Source organism: Cetorhinus maximus, chromosome 8 (genome assembly GCF_964194155.1).
Source record: "Cetorhinus maximus chromosome 8, sCetMax3.hap1.1, whole genome shotgun sequence".
Classification (NCBI taxonomy): domain Eukaryota; kingdom Metazoa; phylum Chordata; class Chondrichthyes; order Lamniformes; family Cetorhinidae; genus Cetorhinus; species Cetorhinus maximus.
Window position 1 is genome coordinate 82,486,086 of NC_135886.1, and position 19,469 is coordinate 82,505,554.

The window sequence follows — 19,469 nt, forward strand, 5'->3', positions numbered from 1 at the left end:
GTTCTCGGTTGACACTCTCACACAGGTTAAGAAATTGTAAATGTGAGCAATGTTCCCTTTTATTTCCCTTCGCTGTGCGCAGCTGATTTGTTGCATTGAGGATCCCTTTAAGATTGCTGCATGCCACACTTGCACACATCTTAAGGGACCACTTCTTGTGCGTGGCCTGTTTGTCCCTTGCGTGGTAAGTTCTTTACTGTTGTATGCTCCCTGTTGTTGTCAGGTTTATCTCGCTTTATCCCGTTTAAACAGCGATGTAACATTTGTAAACCAAAATGTATCTCTTCACACTTCTCCGCACTAAATTTCGTCTGCCACATGTCTGCCCATTCCATCAGCCTGTCTGTGTCCTTTTGAAGTTTATCACTATCCTCGCAGTTTACAGTTCATCCAAATTTTGTCACCTGCAAATGTTGAAATTGTACCCTGTACATGCAAGTCTAAGTCATAACTATATATCAAGAAAAGCAGTGGTCCTAGTATTGACTGCTGGGGAGCACCACTGTATACCTTCCTCCAGTCTGAAAAACAACTGTGTACTACTACTGTTTCCTGTCACTCAACCAACTGCATATTCATGCTGCCACTGTCCTTTTTATTCCATGGGCTTCAATTTTGCTGATAAGCCTACTATGTGGCACTTTATCAAACATCTTTTGGAAATCAATATATACAAACCACAACAACCACGTCACAGTCTCTTTCCTCATCAAAAAAACTGATGTTTCTTATAGATAGATACTGAGATGAACATCTTGATTTACTTGACCTGCTGTTCTTTTTTTTCCCCTTTCTTTCTAAATAGATGACTCCTGGTGAAATAAAGTTTGCTGTTCAGGTAGAGACTTTTCTGAACAGTGTGCCACAGCCAGAGTATCGGCAGCTTCTTGTGGAAACGATCCTCGTCCTCACCATGCTGGCTGATACAGATGTACAAATTATTGGCGAAGTAATTCATGTTGATCGCATTGCACACATGGCAAATAACTTATTTATTGAGGAGCAGGTAAAATTTTCTTTTTCATAGATTAGAGTTTCAATTTTTCTTTCCAGCCCCTATCTCCTCTTCCCTGGCCAGAAAGTTTGGAGGGAGGAGCAGGTAATCTATAAAAGCCAGTTTGTATTCAATTATTGGAATTGCCTTGTGGTGCCTGTTCTAGCTCACGTTTTTTTCTCTTCCCCATCAATCCCCAAATGCTACAGTAGCTTTGGAAATTTGTCGAACAGCGTAATAAATTGGAGAACCCCTGGGACCGAATTTAAAGCGCCCCGATTTGAAGGTGGGGACATATCAAATCCAGCTGGTAGCCTGCCCACCGCCTACCTAGTTTAGGGGGGTGGGGTTGGCAATTGGGTGGCCTGCCTGTCAGTGAATCAATTAATTCACACTTAAGGGCCTCATCCCACCACTGCTGGGATTTAAATGGCAGCAGGAGAGGCCCATGCCAAGTGGCCAGCTCAGCAGGTTTCCCTGCATGGGCTGGTGACGGGTAGGGGAAGTGTCCCTCCTTAACAAGCTCCCTGGGCCCATCGAAAGAGCCTCTTCAAGGTGTAACCTCCCCTCCCCCGCCTTCCCTCACTGATTCTCCATTTTGCTGGAAATCCCACCCACACTTGTCCCTTTGAAGGGTTCCAGTGATGATCCCTGTTGAAGGCCCCAGTATAATATCAGTACTGGCCATCACTCCCTCTGATTGGCAGCTAGCTCTCTGAGGTGGGACTTGCTGCTCCTGACAGGCAGAAGTCCCAATTGGCCATTAGGTTCTTCTCCTGGGCAGGCTCCCGTCTGATATTTTAGCCAGGAGGGGCGGAGACTCCGGATCTCCCATGGTTTTTGTTATTCTTCCCATCCCCAGAATCACTCTGAGCCTTAACTTTGTCAGTATTACCTTTTATAAAGATGTGGCACTAATTGGATTTTTCACTTTTTTTCAATAGACAGCCCTGGGTGCTGATGATGTCATGCTGCAGAAGGATACTGCCACTGGGATTTGCAAGTTGTTATATGACAGTGCCCCTAGTGGTCGCTTTGGTTCCATGACCTATCTTTTGAAGGCCGTAGCCATATATGTGGATGAATTCTTACCAAGCAGTGGGTGCGCTATGCAATAAACTGATCAAGTTTATTGATGTAATCTAAATCAAAAGACTGGACACTGAGTTGCCATGTGCAGCATTGAAATTGGATGTTGCCATGCAGCAGTAATCCAAAAGCTGTGAAGTCTATGTTGTGTCACTCATAGTTGCCAAGAAGAAATTACTAAATGAAATCCTTAAATCAATTAAATCTTCACAGAAAGGGAAGCATGAACTAGTGTACATTTCTATATGCCCTTGTTAAGTATGGACCTGTTTTCTTTCAGTAGAAATTGGAGAAGATCTGGAATGTTTTATATAAATCTGTTTAATATATCAGCAAATGCAGCAAAATTGTATAATTACATAAGGCAAAACTTTACACATGGCTAAAAGCATGCTATTTATTTAGATTCTTGGGCAAGAAAGCCATCTATTACAGTTCATGGTTGAAGTATCTAGCCCTGTATAAACTCTTTTTAAAAAAAAAAGCACCAATACTAAACATACTGTAGTACTTGTTGAGAAAGCTATGTATTTTGTACGCAATCTTAACTTAAAAGTAAATTAATAGGTTCAATGATGCATGCAAGCACATTCTAATGTCTCGAATGTTGATGACATCTAGCACACACATCAATATTACACAATTCTTATAGGGCTGATGAAGCTAACCTCTGGATTCGATAAATAATTTTTTTTTAATCCTCATCCCGAAGCAAAATTGTAGCGATCAGGTGTTTGGTTTATATTTCCTTTCGTATATTTTTTTAAAGAGAAATTTACACTTTGACAGTAATGATCAGGGTAATGTTGCTGCCTTATCTTGAGTAATAATCTCTAAGGAACATAGTTTTAGAAGTTAAGTACATTTTAAAAAAAAAATCATAAAGCAGAGAAATATTTATCTATTTTAGTGATATGCTTGTTATTTTGGCAACCTGCTTAACAGTTTGCTTTTAATTGAGCTGTTTAATATACTAATGTGCCTTTATTGTTTGAACACAAAGGTAGTCAAACCTGATTAACTTTAAAATGATTTGTGATTGCAATCATTATGCTGCTCAATTATAGGAATGTTGTATGTGTAATGCAACAAAATGTAGAGGCTGGTACTTTAAAGTTTAAATAAACATTGTGGGGAAGGAGTGTAAAATAGCTGGGAAACTAAGAGTGTGCCTACTGTTTTAAATGATGCTTATGAAGATGTCATACTCATCACTATTATTGCCTTAAAAACTATCAGATACAAGTAAGAAGAGATCAGTTACTCTTCACCTGGTTCAACACTTTAATACTTATTGCAGCTTCACCATAAATCTCAGATTGTTTGGTTCATAAAAACTTCTATTAAACTATGAATTCAATATGAAGTTGTTTAGAAATTTGTTTGTCATGCTAATATTTTAATATGTTCCATTTTATCTGAAGAATTATTTGTGTATGCGCATGCATATTAGGGAGTTTTGTTGTTCTTCTAAATTTTTAGTTGTCTTTCCTTCAAAAATCATAACCAACTTTCCCACAATTCCAAGTTTGAACCTCCCCAATCATTGTTCTGCCACTACCTCAGTACTGAAAGCCACAATATGAATTCTCTGACTGTTGTACACTCCTTAATTTAAAAAAAAATCTGGTTGAGCCTTTTACATGTTTGATCAAATCACCTGCCTCCAATGTAGCTCCTCCATAGTCCAGCTATATGGGACTGTCCTCTCCTGGTTTTATTCTTGCATATCCTGTTGCAGTCCAAGAATCCCCCACATTAGCTTTTTTTTCTAGTTATGGATCATTACCTCTATCCTTGACCTTCACCTATTTCTCATCCACATAATGCCCCTCAACGACATCATCTTGTTTTGATCCTTGACCAGATCGCCAGTTTTTTGATAAGATTCAGCTAGGGACCAAATAACATTTTATTGAAAGTAAACAAAGTTTGACATTCAGGACACTTGCTAATAGAATAAAGCCACAAGATTTCATGGGTTTTGAACAAACAAAAATAAACTTTGCTATACAAGGTCAGAACGATTAAACAATGTACAATATCTATCTTAACTTAACCCTGAATGTTGGAGTATAAGGTACATGTGAATTAACAGGCAAATTGTGGTTGAACACATCACACTGTACAATAAATGGCAGATGTGACCAAGACAGAGTCCACAGATTTCTCAACAACGCACCCAGACGTCAGTAACATTGAGTCAACCAATCTCACTGAAACACTGTTTCTCTCACAAGGGATTGCAGTCCTTACCTTTGAAGATCTAACCTTGGAATTATCTCCAAAAGTCACCTCAATTCAAACTGTGTCAACAACGGCCCACCTGGCAGGGTTTTAATCTCATCTCCCGAGATCCCGTTCCCCTGGTTCCCGAATATGCACTCGAACACCAGCTCACAAACACAGCTTCAGCTTTTCGCCACACTGAGCAGAACACCACTGCTCCAAAGAGGTACCTTTTCCGCAATGTCCCACAACATGGAGTCGCCAACCTTTGGCTGATTTCTTAGATCTTCAGGGCTTCTCCTGAGCCTTCTTCAATTGCCAGACTTGGACGGCATCAATGACGGCCTACCTTACAGTGTTTCCAGTCTCCCAGATTCCTTTCCCTGGATTCCTGAGTATGCATCCAAGCACCAACACTCATGCACAACTTCAGATCTTTGGCCGTGCCGAGCAGAACACTGCTGCTCCAAAGGGGTACTTTTGTCCCAGTGGCCCTCAGCAAGGAGTCACCAACTTTTAGCTGCCTCCTTCACTTCATCTGTTTCCTGCAGCTCTTGTTTGGAGCCCGTCTCTGCTTCCCCTCTTTTTAACTGAAGTGAGACCTTTTCTTGTCCCTGCCCCTCTCTGGAACTCTTTTTTTTTGGGACCTCTCCCTGTCCCTCCTCCATTTGGGATTTCCCCTGTCCACTGTCTGGGACTCTGATCTGGGTTTTTGGGAATCTTTAGCCCCTCTCTTTATGTGCAGGCATGCTGGGCCTGTCCTGGTCCCAAAGAATTTAAACTGCAGAACTGTGCAAGTGCAAAAGCTCCAAGGTCATTGGGAGTTGAAGTTTCCGACCTCCACTCTCATTTCCCGGGTAAGTTTAGTTTTCATAACAATCTGAAGACATGGGGTTAGGTTTTCTTTTCTTCACATCTCAGTAAGGATATATTGGCCTTGGAGGGATGCAATGCAGATCCACCAGAATGATACCTGAATTAAATAATGAGGACAGGTTTCATAGGCTAGACTTAAGTTTCCTCATGTATAGAAGATTAAGGAAGTCTTTGTGGTATTTCAGGTGAATAAAAGAGCAGATAGTTTCTCTCTAGGTACCGTATTTCCTCTGATGGGGAATCCAGAACCAGGGACAAATCTTAAAATTAGAATTAGACTGTTCAGGGATGATGTCAGGAAGCACTTCTTCGCACAAAGGACAGTGAAAATCTGAAACTGACTCCTCCAAAAAGCTAAAGGCTGTCAATTGAAAATTTCAAAACTAAGGTCCTTCCAGCTCGGAATCATTTTCATGGTTCTCTGAATCTTTTCCAAGTTCACTGCTCATCTGCTATGCAAGGAAACTAAAACTGAATGCAGCAGTCCAGATGCAGTTTAACCAGTAACCTATAAGTGGCAGATAATTTCCTACTTTTAGTACTGAATGGTTCTATTAATACAATATGATGCCCTACGATAGCTACTGCTTTTGTGCATTGATCATGAACCTTTAGAGATATTTGCATAACAACTATATCTTTTACTCTCTCAACCTCTTTCAGTATTGTTCCCTGTAAATAAGTGCATTCTGTGTTGGTCCTATCAACATGCCAGACAGTCAATTTATCTAGGTGAAATGCCATTTGACATTGTATGGCTCATTCCCCTAACATATCCAAATTTCTCCGCATTAGATTTCACTCCTCTATTATCTTAATCCTTGCACAGATTTTTTTTTTCTAATCTTCGAACTTAATGACCAGGCTACCAACACCACTATCCAGGTCATTAATTAAAAATGAACACTAGCAGGCCTAGGACCGATCTGTGGGGGACACCACTAGCAACTGTTATGATGCGGCAGATGATATGTGCCAGGCGGATCAAATCCATGAGGAAAACATGATCATGTGGTCACAACAATTTTGCAATTTGTATTTTATTTCAAGATGCGTGCCCTGAATTCAGTAGTAATAAGTCCACCAAGATTCTAGAGTTTTTATAAAACAATATTAAACATTTAATAACAAAAGAAAAGATTTCAAGCACGTACATAGGTCTACAAATTACTACTGTAATAACTCCTAAAAATCCCTAATTAATCTGGCTTCCAGTTACACCTCCATTAAGGCAACAGTAAAAAATAGATTTAATCAGATCCAGGCAAGTCAAACACAATACCCTGGATAGCAGAATTCAAAGTGTCTTTTCTCAGCTTCGGTTTCTCTAGACAGCGGCTTAATGCACAACCACTGGAGGCTTTTCACACTTCTGGTAGATCTTAAAATGCCTTCCTCTCTGACACATAACCTCTTCTCCTTTATACAAGTTTCTCCCTTTTATTGCAAATTCCATTGTTCCCTTTTATCTTTGGAACTGTACTTTTCCCATAACATAAATCATTGCATGGTGCTCATATTAACAGTAACCTTTGGGAAAAATAAACACATTGATTGGCCTAGCTTCTCTGGTTGGTGTAACATCCTACCATCTCTTTGAAATTCAAACTACCCTGATTTATCTAAAAATGCAAATTCTCCTCACCTCACATTCTAAAACTTCAGCCATGTTTACGTATTTAGCATTTCAAACCTAGCTTCTTTTGATAAGTCAAAACCTCCAGACCAGCTGTCTCCAATTCAATTAAATCCCACACATATACACAAAGAAACTATTCAAAGCCCACTATTAACCTACTTTTACAACAAAGCACAATAATGTTATGAGAATTATTATACTTTTGTGACAGCATCCCATTAATGGCAAATCTTTGCATGTAGGTTTGGAGCTAATTCATAATCCAGCATATCAAATTCCTACAGGTTGTACCTCAACAGAGAACGTGTGCTTACTGTTTTAAATGATGCTTATGAAGATGCCCCAATAACTTCATGGGGCGGTTTGCTAGTACTGTTGGGCAAGGTTCAAACTAACTTGGCAAGGGGATGGGAACCAGGATGTAGCACCAGAAGAAAGAAATGAGATGTACATAAGATTGGGAGAGACAAACCACATTAGAGTAAGAAATAGTGAAGTGTATGTAGGGGTCAAACTAAGAGGGAATGCATCAAGGTCTAAATTAGGCTTACAATGCACATATGTAAATGAGCAAAGCATAGTAAATAAGGTTGATGAACTGCAGGTGCAAATAGCTATATATGATGTTGTGGCAACAGAGACCTGGCACACACAATGACAGGTACCTGATATTCCTGGATATAAGGTGTTCAGGGTAGGAAAGAAAGGACAAGGGGTGGCATTATTGATTAAGGCGAATATTATAGTGCTGGAGAGAGGAATGTCTTGGATCAAGGACAGAATCTATCTGGTTAGAGTTAAGAAACAACAGCAGTACCATTACACTATTAGGTGTATTCTATTGGCTACCAACTTGTGGAAAAGATGTAGAGGAGCAGATTTGTAGGGAAACTACAGAGAGGTACAAAAAACATAGAGTAATGATAATGGGGACTTCACTTATGTTAATATAGACTGGAATAATAATAGTGTTAGGGGCAGAGATGGGGAAAAGTTTCTGATGTGTGTTCAGGGGAATTTTCTTGATCAGTGTGTTTCAAACCCAATGAGGAAGGAGGCATTGCTAGATCTGGGGAATGAGGTGGGTCAAGTGGATCCTGTGTCAATCAGTGACTATTGAGGGAATGGTATCATAATGTTTAAGTTAACTATAGAAAATGGCAAGGAACAATCCAAAGTGAAAATATTTAATTGGAGGAAGGCAATTATCAGCGGGGTGAGAATGAATCTGCTCTGGGTAGATTGGAATCCAAAATCAGCAGGCAAAACTGAAATGGAACAATGGGCTGCCTTTAAGGAGGAGATGGTTTGGTTGCAGTCAAGAAGGGAAGATAGAGCAGCCAAAGCCAGAGCTCCATGGATGATGAAAGAGATAGAGAGAAGGATGAAGTAGGAAAAGGGTGCTTATGACACATGTTGAGTTGATAATACATGTGAGAACCAGGCTGCATATAGGGGAAGTGAAAAGGAAAATGAGAGGCAAAGAGAATGTACGAGAAGAGATAGCATCTAATGTAAAAGGGAATACAAAAGTCTTCTATAGGGATATAAATGGTAAAAGGATAAAGGAAGGTTGTGGTCAGTAAGCGATAAAAAGAGGATCTAGGTATGGAGGAAGCAGGCATGGCTGAGGTTCTAAAGAAGTAATTTCTATCTGTTTTTATCAAGAAAGAAGATGCTGCCAAATCATAGTGAAAGAGGAGGCAAAAGACTTGAGATACCTGATGGGTTAAAAATTGATAAGACAGTATTGGAAATACTGGCTGTATTTAAAAGTTAGTGAGTCACTAGGACCAGTCAAATGCATCCAGTGATGCTGAGGGAAGTAAGATTGTGGCAGTACTGGCCACAATCTTCCAATTCTCCCTAGATGTACAGGTGGTGTTAGAGGACTGGAGAATTACAAAGTTACACTCTTTCAAAAATGGGTGTGAGGATAAGCCTCACGACTACACTCCAGTAAGTTTAACCTTGGTGGTGGGAAAGCTTCTAGAATGGATAAGTTGGGACAAAATTTACAGTCACTTGGGTAAATGTGCATCCAGGAAAACCAGCATGGATCTGTTAAAGACAAATTGTGTTGAACTAACTTGCTTGAGTTTTTTGATAAGGTAACAAGGGTTGATGAGTAACGCAGTTGATGTGGCCTACATAGATTTTCAAATGGCTGTTATGACATAGAAGTTGGTAAAGGCTATTATTTAAAAACCCAGAGGGAAACTTTAAACAACTGACATAACCTATATTTTCAATTGGTATAAAAGCAAAAGCTCTGAAGAAGAGTCATACGGACATGAAATGTTAACTCTGTTTTTCTCGCCACAGATGCTGTTAGACCTGTTGAGTTTTTCCAGCATTTTCTGTTTTTGTTTTCAATTCGTATGTTTGAGATGCAGCTCTAAATTCAGGAATAAGACCACCCAGTTCTCGAGAGGTTTTTATATCAAACTAAATGAGACATTTATTAAGTTACAACAAATTAAACATATACACATGGCTACAAATTACTATCATAACGTTTAACAAATTCTCAAATTAATCTCCACCAAGGCAACAATAACCAATAGACTTATCCAGACACCAGACAAAGCATTTTCACCTTACAAATTCAAAATTAGGTTCCTTTCAATTTGGTTCCTTTGCAGACAAACCCTGTAGGCTTACAGGCTTTGATCTTACATGCCTCTACTTTTCACAGAGAAACTCCTGTCAGGTTATACCCAGCCTGCCCTTTGAATGCAAATTCTCATTGTATCACCAGGCCCTTTGAACACCACCTCTTCTAACAATAAAATCCCTTTCATAGTACCAATTTTATAAATAACATGAACATTGGTGTCTCCTAGATAGGTGCAAGATTTCATTCCCCTTCTTGAATGCTCTATTCAACAAAATGCAAATGTACTCTTCACCTCACTGTTAACATCTCAAAACTACTATACATCAAAGCACCCAGACTAACTGGCTTTAATCCAATTAACACACACACAGATTAAATCTCTAATTTAAAAAAATAATTTCCTATAACATTATATACATTAATAGCTTCATGATATGGTGTTTGATAACATGCCACATAATAGACTGGCCATCAAAGTTGAAGCCCATGGAATAAAAGGGGAAGTGGCAGCGTGGATACGAAGCTGGCTGATTGACAGGAGGTGGTGAACAGTTGTTTTTCAGACTGGAGGAAAGTATACAGGGTTCCGTATTAGGACCACAGCTTTTTTTGGTATATATTAATGATCTACAACTGGGTGTACAGGGCAAACTTTCTGAATTTGCAGATGACACAAAGCTGGAAAGTATGGTGAACTGTGATGAGGATAATTGTAAACCTCAAGAACACATTGATAGATTGGAGGAATAGGTGGAGATATGACAGATGAAATTTGATGCTGAGGAATGTGAAGTGATACATTTTGGTAGAACAAGGAGAGGCAATATGAAATCAAGGGTAAAATTTTGAAGGGTATGCTGAAAGAGAGACACCTGGGGGTATATGTGCACAAATCATTAAGGGTTGGTGTAGGTTGAGAAAGTGGTTAAAATGGCATATGGGATCCTGGGCTTTACGGAGAAAGGCATAGAACACAAAGGCAAGGAAGTTCAGAAAAACCTTTATAAAACACTGATTCAGCCTTAACTGGTGTATTGTGCTCAATTCTGGGCAATGCATTTTATGAAGAATGTGTAGGCTTTAGAGAGAGATGAGGCACTTCAGTTACATGGATAGAATGGAGAAGCTGGGATTGTTCTCCTTAGAGAAAAGAAGGTTAAGAGAAGATTTGATAGAGGTGTTGAAAATCATGAAGAGTCAATGCTAGACATGTATGCATGGAATCTTTCACACACTCAGACCAATCCTAGGGCTCTTTCTCTGTCTGAGAATATCTCTCCACATCTGTCAGAGATCTGCTGGTATAGGCAATGATTATCAGGGCTTCAGCATGTAACTCTTTTGGGTCAAAACAATAAACTAAATTAACAAAAACAAGGGAGAAATCAAGCACAGCCCCTAAGTCAGGTCAGCTGTAAAATCAAGGAAAAACTTTAAAGGAACCTTACAAACATCAAACTAAGATGTGATTAAAGGGGTCAACAAAACACCCCAGTCCCCACGGTGCCCACCGGGCCTTCAGCATGTATTTGCACCAGGTCTGCTCCTAATCCAATTGGACTAGCATCTGCTATGACCATCGTTGGTGCTTTTGGATCATAGTATCCCAGGATTCAAGCGCTTCTTGAGCTGTCTTTCAAAGCTTTGAAAGCAGCATTTTGTTCTTCATCAAATCTGAACCATTCATTCTTTCTGGTCAACTTCCTCAAAGGATCAGCCAAGGTAGGGAAGTTTGGGATATATCTCGCACAATAGTTCACAAGTCCCAGAAAACTTCCCACTTCGCTGGCATTTTGTGGTTCACATAGTTCTGCTATTGCTTCTATCTTGTCTTTGGCTGGATTGATTCTGCCACTTATGAGTTTATTCCCCATGAACATTAGCTCTGTCATGCCCAGCAAACACTTGCCTGCACTTCCCTTAAGTTCTGCTGACTGCAATCTAGCCAATACTAATCTCAGCCTCTTGTTACATTCCTCCCTATTGGCTCCATGAATAATGATGTGATCTGAGATATTGGCTGTTCCTGGAATCCCTTGTATCACCTTATAGATTTGGTGTTGGTAAATCTCTGGTGCCGCATTGATGCCAAATAGTAATCTCTCATATCAGTAAAGTCCACAATGAGTGACAAAAGCTGTCACCTTCCTTGAATCAGGATGAAACTTCAGCTGGTGATATCCCCACTCTAAGTTTAATTTGGAAAAAACCTTGCTTGTTGGATGTTGACAATTCTTGAAAGATTTCTTCCACAGTGGGAATTGGGTGACCTTCTCTCACTACTACTTCATTCACCTGTTGCGTTTCAACACAGAGTCTGATGTCACCATTTGTCATCATGGCATAACCACAACAAGGCCCACCTTCGTGTTGGTCTTTCAACTGGCTCTATGTTTTTATTGATCAGTTCCTTGATCTTTGCCTCAACTTACCCTCTCAGATCAAAAGGTATTCTGCGTACAGGCTGAGCTACAGACTTCACGTTCTCATCAATGGTTATTCTCACTTGGTGGTTGTGTACCTCCCCAATTGCTTGAAACACTGGTCCAAACTCCTCCCTAAGTTTCAATAAAATTCCGCAGAATTCACTTTCAATCCAATTTGTAGCACCCCCAAGGCTTGGGCAGTTTTTCTGCTCAGAAGAGGCTCACCATCTTCCTCAATCGCTATAAATTCTGCCTCTGCATTCTGATCCCAAGCCTCACATCCACAATGAACTATCCAACAGTTTGAACTGGGGCTTTAGATGTGTAAAGATAGAGCTTTTTGACACGTTTTTGAGGTGTGCACTTGATTCTCTTTGTCTTCAGTTCCTGCCAAAATGCTCTGTTGATGACATTACTGTCACTGCCTGAAACTACAATAATGCTCACTTCAACACCACCAACAATCACTGGAACTTTCTTGTGGTTTCTTCCATTGACAGAAAACATGTATCCATGATTGCTATTCATGTCCTTACTCTCTGCATCATCTTCAACTTGTCTCACAGTTGTGCTACTTTCATCTCTCTTTCCTTTATGTTGTTTGCCAGACTTCCCTCTGTTCAGCTTTACTTCTGCACTTCTTCTTGGCAAAATGGCCTCTGCTTCCACATTTTCTGCATATTTTTCCCTTGGCAGGACAGCAGGCATCTTTTCCACAGTGCCCCAAGTTGTCACATCTGAAACACACAGACTTTTGCTGTTTACATTTGCACATACCTGGATTCTGTTGACAACGGCAGAGGTGGGACCAAGTTTCAAGCTGTAAAATTGCTCATTCACTGCTTCCAATACAGCTGCTATTTTCAAAGTGTCATCCAACATTAAGTCACCTCTTTCCAGCAGCTTACCCCTCAACTTATCCGACTTGCAATGTTAGACCACCTGATCCATTGTCTTGTTAATCAGATCCATTGCAGCATAATTGCATCTATCTGCATCTGCCTCAAACAGGCCATAAATTGGGCTACTGTTTCCCCCTCTTTCTGTCTCATCTGGCACAAAATACGCTTTTGGAATATGGCATATGGCATCATCACATAATGGTCCTCCAAAGTTTCACTGCACAATTGTAATATTTCTCTGTGTCAGGCAACTATGTAAAACATTAGTTAGGCCATAGCTTGAATAGAGTGGATGGGAAGGGCCTATTTATTTTAGCAGTGAGTAAGGGGCAGAGGTTTAGTGATTAGTAGAAGGATTAGAGGGGAGACGAAGAAAAATCTTTTCACCCAAAGGGTTGTAGGTGTGTGGTACTGACCACCTGAAAGGGTAGGAAAGGCAGAAACCCTCAAACCATTTTAAAGGTGTCTGGAAATGCACCTGAAGTGCCATAACCTGCAGGGCTACAGACCAAATGCTGGAAAGCGCGATTAGGCTGGGTGCCTCATTTTGAAAGTCATTGCTATGTCGTTACGTCTTGAAAGTCTCCCTCATGGAAGCACCTGCATTGAACGATAAGGCCTGTTACTGTGCTTTCTGTACCACCCGTCACCCTGTCCAAAAATAAATTGAGACTGTTAGCATATGCTTCGAACTCCTCCGGCCATGCCTTCCATTTCACACAAAGTACTGGCGTAACTTGTTGGATCAAACAGGTCAATTCCCCATAATGCAGACATATCAGCTCCAGCATACGCCATGACATAATCCTAAATACCTCCGCATTTATCTCTGTTGCCAATATCACATCTCAGGCTGAAAGAACAACACTCAAAATCACAGATTTAACAGCAAGAACAACATCATTTAATCTGCCATGCTGGCTAACTCCCTAATATATGCTGTCTGACCTTCAACCCCATGTCAGGTGACCCCCATATGTAGTACAGTACCTTATCCAAGTGCCGTATAGTATGTTATACTCAAGTACACATACACACAATCAGCTATTGTGTTCACTGGTGTTTAAAAGAAAACATCCCCAGCCTACCCATTCTTTCCTCACAGGTAAAACTTTCCAGTCTTGGCAACATCCTCATAAATTTTCTCTGTACAGTCTAGTGTGAAAATATGCTTCTTGTAATGCAGTCACCAGAACAATATGCAGTGCTCTAGTTGTGGCCTACCTACTGTTTTAGCATATTCTCTGTGCTCTTATATTCTATGCCTTAGAAGAAAATTATCCCTTTTCTTTTACCTTCTTTTACCTTTTATCTTCTTAACCCTTACCTAGTTGCCCTGCTGCCTTATGCCACCATTCTCAAAGGCAATTAGCGATTGGTAGTAAATCCTGGCCTCGCCATCAACACCCACATCCTATGAATGCATAAAAAAAGTTATTCCTAAGATGATTTTTGGTTGTGTTTTTAAGATAACCCAGTGTCACTCTTTTCCCATGTTTGAAAAAAAAGGTATTTATCATTAGCTAGAAAGGTTTCTGGAGTTAACCAGGATTCAATTTTTAATGTTAATTCAAAACTTTCCTTGCAAGCATGTTCCAGGATTCCTGTAGAAATGTGCTGGCCATATTATGCCTTTAACATCTGGATTGCATCTTCAGGCTTCACAGTATCCACCAATAATAATGGAGGAATATTGTGTATACACAAAGTCCGTGAGCTACTTGTTTTCCTTTCCGAGTTGTCACTGCGTTATCTGTTTTTTTGGAGCCTGTCAGCTAGTTTTCTGGGTTTCATTTTAGGAACTTTTAGCTCGCCTATTCAAACTCTGGACAGTCAGTAACCCCTACTTGTAGGATACAGGTGATGAAGAGAATTGATTACCGATTATCAAAACTGACTGAAATTGGAGTTTCCAACTGTGACTTAAATGTATTCCTGGAGATTTCATCACGACTTGCCCCCATGCTCCAGCTATTATTTGGCCAACATATCCATTCCTACAGAGGCCCGAACAATCCCCATCCACCACTACTCTCCTCCGTCTGGCTGAACTTGTTCTCACACTGAACAATTTCTCCTTTAACTCCTCTCACTTCCTCCAAATAAAAGGTGTGGCCATGGGTACCCACATGGGCCCCAGCTATGCCTGTCTCTTTATGGGGTATGTGGAACATTCCTTGTTCCAGTCCTACTCCGGCCCCCTCCCACAACCCTTTCTCCGGTACATCGATGATTACTTTGGTGCTGCTTCATGCTCTCGTCGGGACCTGGAAAAATTTATTAATTTTGCTTCCAATCTCCACCCCTCCATCATTTTCACATAGTCCATCTCTGACACTTCCCTTCCCTTCCTTGACCTCTCTGTCTCAATTTCTGACGATAGACTGTCCACCAATATCCATTACAAGCCTACCGACTCCCACAGCTACCTCGACTACAGCTCCTCACACCCCGCTTCCTGTAAGGACTCCATCCCATTCTCTCAGTTCCTTCGCCTCCGTTGCATCTGTTCTGATGACGCTACCTTCAAAAACAGCTCCTCTGACATGTCCTCCTTCTTCCTTAACCGAGGTTTTCCACCCACGGTCGTTGACAGGGCCCTCAACCGTGTCCGGCCCATCTCCCGCGCATCCGCCCTCACGCCTTCTCCTCCTTCCCAGAAACATGATAGGGTCCCCCTTGTCCTCACTTATCACCCCACCAGCCTCCGCATTCAAAGGATCATCCTCCGCCATTTCCGCCAACTCCAGCATGATGCCACCACCAAACACATCTTCCCTTCACCCCACCCCCGGCGGCATTCCGTAGGGATCGTTCCCTCTGGGACACCCTGGTCCACTCCTCCATCACCCCCTACTCCTCAACCCCCACCTATGGCACCCCCTGTTGCAGAAGATGCAACACCTGCCCCTTCACTTCCTCTCTCCTCACCGTCCAAGGGCCCAAACACTCCTTTCAAGTGAAGCAGCATTTCACTTGCATTTCCCCTAACTTAGTCTACTGCATTCGTTGCTCCCAATGCGGTCTCCTCTACACTGGAGAGACCAAACGCAAACTGGGCGACCGCTTTGCAGAACACCTGCGGTCTGTCCGCAAGAAAGACCCAAACCTCCCTGTCGCTTGCCATTTTAACACTCCACCCTGTTTTCTTGCCCACATGTCTGTCCTTGGCTTGCTGCATTGTTCCAGTGAAGCCCAACGCAAACTGGAGGAACAGCACCTCATCTTCCGACTAGGCACTTTACAGCCTTCCGGGCTGAATATTGAATTCAACAACTTTAGATCTTAAACTCCCCCTCCCCCCATCCCCACCCTGTTTCTCCCCCCTCCCCCCTTTTTTTTCCCAATAATTTACATAGATTCTTCTTTTCCCACCTATTTCCATTATTTTTAAATCTAAAACTAAAACTTTGTTAGTCTTTCCACCCCCACTAGAGCTGTACCTTGAGTATCCTGCCTTCCATTCTTAATTAGCACTTTTCTTAGATAATATCACCACCTTCAACACCTCTTTGATCCTTTTGTCTGTGACATCTTTTGATTATCTGCTCCTATCACTGCTTGCTTATCCCCACAATCACCCCACCCTCAACTTCTCTCTCCCCCCCCCCGCCCCCCCACCTTAGACCAGCTTATATTTCACCTTTCTCCTAACTATACTCAGTTCTGCCGAAGGGCCCTGAGGACTCGAAACGTTAACTGATTTCTTCTCCACCGATGCTGCCAGACCTGCTGAGTTTTTCCAGGTAATTCTGTTTTTGTTTTGGATTTCCAGCATCCGCAGTAGCTTTTAGCTTTTTGTTTTTATATCCATTCCTGTGTCATACTGCCTTCCTACGCTAATTTTAAAGCAAAAAGACTAATTATCCAATTGGGTATTTTTATGTCTGGTAAAGAGAAAAGTTCAAAGTAAATGACAAAAAAAAAATCTTTTTTAATGTCCTGACGATTTTCCTCCACTAGTGTCTTGGGGATTGGTCTTCATTTCCTGGAGACTCCCAGGCCAATCCTGGAGGGTTGGCAACCCGAGCTGAAATGGAGGCGAATATAAAATATGACCCTGAGGCTTTAGGATGCAAGTAATCCAATGATATTTTAGTAACATCTTCCTGGTTCGCTGATGTGTTGATTTCTCCTTACACCCACCTTAGTAACTGACGTTGCCGAAGGTGACGGAACCTTTCAATTTCAGGGTCATCTCTGCGGCTGCGTCAGGCAGAGGGAGCCGGACCCTTTTCCCGGCTGCACGGCGCCGGCCGGGGGACGGGTTTTCCGGTTGGATATGGAGTCACTCGCCGCCAGCAATATCGCCTACATCTATAGTCCCGACTACATCGAAAGATGCGATTCCCTTTCCAAGGTCACCAGTCGGGTAAGGCGAAAAGCTGCAAACTCCAGCCTCATTGGGTGGGGGCGGTCAATAGAAACCAGCTTCTGGGGGCGAGAGCCTCCACCAGCCACCACCATCCGCCCCCCCCCCCCCCCTCCCCCCACAAACAGTCACTCACAAATGCTAAGGAGGTTTTAAAAACTTCAAATCCGAAATAAAAACAGAAACATACACCGGGCCCACCAATACTTTGGGGGCAGTGGCATTGAAGCCGTTGCTAGCGATGTCGGAGACTTTGGACTGAAATTTTGCCACAGGGACGGGAAACAGGAACCGGGTTTGTTTTTGGGTCAGAAACCTGCTTCAGATAGGAAACTGATTATAGTTCCGATCTGTACTGGAGTGGGACCTCAGTTGATATGGAGATAGGTTTCCTGATCCCTTGGAACCGATAGGGATGGTGGCAGGTCAGATGAAGTGTGGGAGTCATTTAGGCACCCCAAGGTGTGGTTTGTGACAGAGCCTTCCACTGCACCAGAGGGAAGCGAGATCTCACAGGGGGAAGCCTGGCACCAGGACAGGGCAGAACCTGGCTTTATTATGGTGACCTGGATGTAATGTTGGCAGCTATCAGAGAGAGAGAGAAGGGTGGTCCTCTTCCTGAAGGGTGACAAGAGGAGACCACCTCATCATGTAGCAGGGACACCCCTTTTCAACATCATCTCCTTCTGCCTCCAATTTCTCCTCCTTTCATAGCACCTGCTCATCCTTACCCCCGATGGGCTGTCTCCTTCCAGGGCCTCACCATCTTCAAGGTCCACACCTCTCTCGAGGGCCATGTTATGGAGGACACAACAGACCATCACAATGACCGACCTTTGCAAGAGGTATTGGAAGACACCACCCAACTGGTCCAGGCACGGGAATCATATTTTCAGAAGCCCGATGACCTATTTAGTGCTTGTCCTATTGAGCAGGTGGCTTTGGTTATTTTATCTCTGTGCTTTTGTCTTGGGCTCCCATAGAGGTGTTAGTAGTCATCTCTGCAAGGGATTTCCTCTTAGGATCCAAGGTGTTTGGGATGGGTGAAATAAAGATCTGAGGCAGCCTGGACTTGTGGAGGGTGACGGAGTCATGGCAGCTGCCAGGAAAGTGAGCATGCACATGCAGGAAGCTCACCAAATAATTCAACACTGAGGGAGTGAAAGCCCTTCCTGTTGATGGATTTCACTGGCTGGTCACTGGGTACCTTGATGGCCACATAAGTGGAGTCGATGATGCCGTGCACCTAGTGGAATCCAGTGATGGAGGTGAAACATAATGCCCTCTATCCCTGCAAGGCCATGTCTGTCATTAAATGAATGTGCTGTCCAGCACTGGCAAAGAAGGCATCAGTGACCAGCAAGATGTAGTGATGTGCAGCCGTTTTTGAGATATCACCAAGGTTCACAGCTGATCTTAGGAAGGAGCCAGAAGTGAAGTTCAAGGCCACGGTGGCTTTGACTGCCACTGACACCGCATGTTGACCAGTGCTGCGATGTTTTTGGTGACAAGGGCACCAATGTTTGTGACCATCTGCCTGGCAAGTCACAGTCTCCTGTGGCACGGCTTCTTGATCATTTTCAGGTAGCTACACCTTCAGTTTTAGATCCTGTGTTAAGGGTTTGGTCTCATTTGCCTCCTTGCCCTTTTTTCCTCTCCTGTGCCTGGGCTTCTGCCCTTCCAGCAAAGGGTGATACCCCTTTTATCGTCATTGGGCCCAAAATCTGACGCTTGTGTCCCCATTGCCAACTGGAGCTTTCTTTCTGGGCTGGTGGCTGTCCAAGTGTCTTTGACAGTCTTTCCCTCTCTTCTGTTCCTGTGATGCCAGGAGTGCTGAATGACAACTCTCCCTGTCACCTGTGCAGTGCCAAGGATACTCCTTAAATGCCTATTTCCACTTTGCCCTGCTAACCCTTTTATGGGGCCGTGGTAAGGTCCCAGGAAGTGTACTCACTATTCCTCAGCTGTTCAGAAACTGACAGCTCCTGAAACTTGTGTGTCCCTTTAAATATTCCACATTCCCTCTTCAACCAGCTGTAATTGAGCTTTTTAACAAGCTAAATTTGGGGAGGGGAGTAGGATTCCTGCACGCCCTGGTGACTATTGTTGGCGCTTGGATCAATGACTTGAAATTGACATGCCACCTGTGCTGGTATATTCAGCAATCACTCACCTCCATTCCCGCCTTCAGGGGCCCTGAGAATTTAGCACATAGTGTCGTGGCTCTATTGATCCATCTACTGTGTCATTCAACTGGATAGAGAAAGTTATACCCAGATGCATTTCATTCCTTAGATTGGAGTTGTTTTCATCCCAGGGAAT

General features: G+C 42.4%; 2 protein-coding genes across 8 annotated transcripts in view; both read left to right on the forward strand.

The window, feature by feature from the left end:
- The window catches only part of phka1a (phosphorylase kinase, alpha 1a (muscle)), a 112,413-nt gene extending 108,964 nt beyond the window's left edge, over window positions 1-3,449 (forward strand). For all 5 annotated transcript variants that reach the window (XM_078547178.1, XM_078547179.1, XM_078547181.1 and 2 more), the window contains 2 exons: window positions 806-1,006; window positions 1,939-3,449. In XM_078547178.1, coding sequence (XP_078403304.1) covers window positions 806-1,006; window positions 1,939-2,112 — 375 coding nt within the window. In that variant the 3' untranslated portion in view covers window positions 2,113-3,449. The remainder of the gene's footprint in view (window positions 1-805; window positions 1,007-1,938) is intronic.
- Window positions 3,450-16,994: 13,545 nt separating this feature from the next.
- Window positions 16,995-19,469, forward strand: part of hdac8 (histone deacetylase 8) — an 82,248-nt gene continuing 79,773 nt past the window's right edge. For all 3 annotated transcript variants that reach the window (XR_013577337.1, XM_078547183.1, XM_078547184.1), the window contains exon 1: window positions 16,995-17,147. Coding sequence is in view for 2 of the 3 variants with exons in the window: in XM_078547183.1 (XP_078403309.1) it covers window positions 17,058-17,147 (90 nt within the window). In the remaining variant the exon portion in view is untranslated. The remainder of the gene's footprint in view (window positions 17,148-19,469) is intronic.